We start from the raw sequence: 4,446 nt of genomic DNA, 5'->3' as shown, positions 1-4,446 counted from the left end.
GTTTTATGATCAGCGGCTGTTAGCTTCGGCTCTTTAGAATATTCACAAATGCTCACACGTCATTCATACGTACACAGGAAAATTCACATGTGCACAGGAAAATTCACATGTGCACAGGATAATTCACATGTGCACAGGAAAATTCACATGTGCACAGGATAATTCACATGTGCACAGGATAATTCACATGTGCACAGGATAATTCACATGCGCACAGGATAATTCACATGTGCACAGGATAATTCACATGTGCACAGGATAATTCACATGTGCACAGATAATTCACATGTGCACAGGAAAATTCACATGTGCACAGGATAATTCACACGTGCACAGGATAATTCACACGTGCACAGGATAATTCGCATGTGCACAGAAAAATTCACACCTGCACAGGATAATTCACATGTGCACAGGATAATTCACATGTGCACAGAAAAATTCACACGTGCACAGGATAATTCACATGTGAATCTTGCACCAGAAGATAAATATGTGCAATGAAACAAATGTGAATCTTCTGCACGTATGAATTTTCTGGTGCACATGTGAATCTTCCGGCGCACATGTGAATCTTTTTGTGCACCTATGAATCTTCTGGTGCACATGTGAAATTTCCTGTGCACATATGAATTTTCTAGTGCACATGTGAATCTTCTTGTGCACATGTGAATCTTCTTGTGCACATGTGAATCTTCTTGTGCACATGCAAATCTGTTGTGCATATGTGAATCTTCTCGTGCACATGCAAATCTGTTGTGCACATGTGAATCTTCTTGTGCACATGCAAATCTGTTGTGCANGTGCACATGTGAATCTTCTTGTGCACATGCAAATCTGTTGTGCACATGTGAATCTTCTCGTGCACATGCAAATCTGTTGTGCACATGTGAATCTTTATGTGCATGTATGAATCTGTTGGTGCACATTTGAATCTTCCTGTGTACATGTGAATATTCCTGTGCACATACAAATTTGTTGGGTGCACATGTGAATCTTCATGTGCACGTATGAATTTGTTGGGTGCACATGTGAATCTTTCTGTGCACATGTTAATCTTCTGGTGCACATGTGAATCTTCCTGTGCACATGTGAATCAGGTGTGTATTTGTGCGTATTGAGAGTCTATTAGCTCCAGACCTAAATCTGAACGAATGTGTCAGAAAGTCCAGCTTCAGGTAAAGATGGCTGCCACAGGCTTGTTTTGACTGACTCAGCATCTCACTGAACAGTCCTCCACATGTCCCTGACCACCTGGTCCTAAAGAGCCGTGTCCCAGTGTCCTCTGAGGACTGGACAACTGAGTCACCTCAAGAGGGTTGGGAGAGGGACAGAGTCCTGGTAACTCCTAATCTGGATCTGAACCTCAGAACTCAGATTTTATTACGGAGCGATGGTCTTTGTTGAAGAATAACATCCAGACAGTCAACCCTGAGCGCTAGCACCATGCTAAAGGCATGTAGCTGAAGTTCGGCTGTGTCTCTCAGCTGAACTAAAGTCACAGCCCAGGCAGATTCTTCTTTAACGACTTTAAACAGCTGAGATTTGAAAACAACGTAATAAAATTGATTCTGTTTTGGTTCTGGTGCCCCGCTCCCCATCTTTTCTGGAGACGTTCTGATAAAAGTGGCCAAATCTTGCAGATGAATTTATTTTCAGTCTTGCCTCAGAGTTGAACTTTGCTGCTTCATCTCACTTCATCCCATCAGACTAACTCCGTCCCACCGGTGAAAAGTCAGGTGGATTTCCTGAATCAGCTGTTTATCTGTGTCCTAATGTCCAACAGTGTCTCTTTCTGTCCTCTGTGTCCTGCATGAGACCTGAACCCGTCTCTGAGTCTTCATGTTGTTTCTACTTCCTGCTTCCTGTTTATTCTGCACTCTTTCTGGCCTGAGGCTGAGAACAGCACCGTCGATGGACGAACGGGTTAAAATGTTTTTATTTATTAATGTCGTTTTTTTATTTTGAAAATATGTTGCAGTTTCTGACAAAAATTGATCTTCGTCACATTCCTTCAGTTTGTGACTTTAATGTTTTTCTCAGGTCATGGACCCGTCCTCAGTGGAACGCTGGTAAACCTTTGTTTTTTTATTGATTTGGTCGTGGTTCAGTGCTGGTTGTGTAAATGACTGCATGTCTGTCTGCTGTTTCCTCTTGGCTCTGTGTTTCTGTGTAAATGTAACTGAACTGTGTTTTTACTAAATAAAAGAAGGAAAAACCAATTCTGGCTTCATGTGTTCCACTTTATTCTGTTTGTTGATGTTTCACCTTCACGAAGACAGATTCCTGTTCTTACCGTCTGTTCACAAACATTATTCATAATAAACTGCACGAGTTTAACAGCAGGACACTTGAAAACACAACTTGTTCAGTAAAAGCACACAAATAAAATGAAACTGATTAATAAAAACTGATTTATCTGAAGGTAGAAATGTAAAAACTGGAAGTTAAAAGGCTGCAGAAACTAATGATTGCTGAAAACAAACAGCTGTGAACAATTCTGCTGCTGCCTGTCATCTCCAGCCTGACCACCAGGGGGCAGTGCTGATCACATCATCCTGAATAATCACAAGTTTAAAGGTTTAAAACTAATAGATAAAGTTTTACAAATACACTTTTTTTAGGAGCAGTTTCCTGTTTCTTTGGTTCAGGGTGGATTCTGTTTGTTAAACGTTGGTCCTAAACAGATCCAGAACTTGTTCTTGTTTCAGATTTACTTTTCATAAATGCCCCACCTCCTGGCTCTCGGTCAGTTCTGAGCTCTGGCTGCGGAACCAGTCCAGAACCTCCTGCTTGTTCTGCTGGACCCACTTGATGTTGGCCTCAGTCCTCTCTAAAGCCTGACTCACAGCCAGCGAGGCAGAGCCGAACCCTGCAGCCTTGTGCTCCTCCACGAAGTCCTGCAGCTGTCAGAGGACAACCGGGTCAAACATCAGGCTCAAACATCTGGATTCAAACATCTGGGTCAAACATCTGGGTTTACCTACAGGTCCAGGTGAGAACGTACCTGTTGGAGGTCAGCAGGTGTGGAGAACCTTGCTGTGACCCCAGAGATCAACGAGGCAAAGGAGAACGAGCCGACACCATAACTGAAAAACAAAAAGGTAATCAGTTTTTCAAAATAAGAGCTTCCAGCAGCAGTGCAGGTCCTGAAAGGCCAGAACCAAATGTTGGACCGGGTCTCGTGACCTCTGAGGGAAAATAAAACCCAAACTTGATCTTTATTTCTTTGATCTGAACCAGACTGATGCTCACTCTGTGGACAGGTAGACCCACTGGTCCTGGACAAAGTCCCAGGCCAGATCCTGACCCGCCTTGTTAGCAGCTACAGCTGTGATGATGGAGGTGGCGTCCTGCTTCCTGATCATGGAGGAGTTCAGAGTGTACGACAGATACCTGCAGGAGCAGGAGACAAAGGAGCAAAACAGTAGCTAAAAGCTAAACATAGGAAAACAGTAGCTGAAAGCTAACTGTAGGAAAACAGTAGCTGAAAGCTAAACATAAGATAACAATATCTGAAAGCTAAACATAGGAAAACTAGCTTAAAACTAAAAATAGCAAAATGGTAGCTAACAGATAAAATAGCAAAAATAGCTTAAATCTAAAATTAGCAGAACAGTAGCTAACAGCTAAAAAAAAAGCACAAAATGCTTACAGCTAAAAGTAGCAAAATGGCAGCTAACAGCGACAGAATGGTAGCTAACAGCTAAAAGTACCATAACTGTAGCTTAAAGCTAAAGCCAGATTAAGGAATAAGATGAACACACCTCTTCAGCAGCTCGGTGTGGTTGCTGCAGGCCAGAGCAGACAGGAGTTTACTCGCCTCGCTCGCCACTGACGCCTCTTTAAACTGAGACCACCCAAAGTCCCACTGGGCCTCGCCGCCTGCAGCCACAGCGCTGCAGTAGACCGCCGAGCGCAGGTTGGGGTGGATGCTGAGGGGACAAACATGGAGGTCATTCAAACCAGCTTCAGTGTTTCTGCTCAAAATAAAAGTGTTTTCAGCTTCATGGTCTTTACTTCCTGTAATTACAGTAACTACCTGATTATTACTTTGATCTTTAGCTCATTTTATGATCTGAGTAATAAATTCTTCTTCTTCTGTTTCTGTCTGAAGGTTGGGCTCTAACAAACAGGTAAACTCACGGGTTGTGTGCCGGGTTCTCCATCCACCATCTGAACCAGGTGCTGCTCAGGTTCTGACACTCTGTGAGTCCGGTCCTGCAGGCCGTGAGGACCGCGTTCACTTGGTTGTACCTGCAGGATGAGACAAGTAGGGGTCTCTGCAGAACATGTGGTCCTGTGGGCGGAGACGGCCCTACTTGTGATTGGCAGAGGTCTTAATGTGGGCGGAGACGGCCCTACTCGTGATTGGCAGAGGTCTTAATGTGGGCGGAGACGGCCCTACTCGTGATTGGCAGAGGTCTTAATGTGGGCGGAGACGGC

General features: G+C 43.9%; 1 protein-coding gene across 1 annotated transcript in view; it reads right to left on the bottom strand.

Moving 5' to 3' along the window:
* Positions 1 to 1,963: 1,963 nt before the first annotated feature.
* Positions 1,964 to 4,446, bottom strand: part of LOC106527955 (aminopeptidase N) — a 20,930-nt gene continuing 18,447 nt past the window's right edge. The window contains exons 19-23 of the mRNA XM_014022981.1: positions 4,147 to 4,257; positions 3,768 to 3,935; positions 3,256 to 3,396; positions 3,008 to 3,089; positions 1,964 to 2,906 (exon numbers count right to left, since the gene is read on the bottom strand). Of these exons, the coding sequence (XP_013878435.1) occupies positions 2,721 to 2,906; positions 3,008 to 3,089; positions 3,256 to 3,396; positions 3,768 to 3,935; positions 4,147 to 4,257 (688 nt within the window). The 3' untranslated portion in view covers positions 1,964 to 2,720. The remainder of the gene's footprint in view (positions 2,907 to 3,007; positions 3,090 to 3,255; positions 3,397 to 3,767; positions 3,936 to 4,146; positions 4,258 to 4,446) is intronic.

Source organism: Austrofundulus limnaeus, unplaced genomic scaffold (genome assembly GCF_001266775.1).
Source record: "Austrofundulus limnaeus strain Quisiro unplaced genomic scaffold, Austrofundulus_limnaeus-1.0 Scaffold353, whole genome shotgun sequence".
Taxonomy (NCBI): Eukaryota; Metazoa; Chordata; class Actinopteri; order Cyprinodontiformes; family Rivulidae; genus Austrofundulus; species Austrofundulus limnaeus.
Note: the sequence above shows the minus strand (reverse complement) of the source record. Positions and strands in the feature narration are given on the sequence as shown.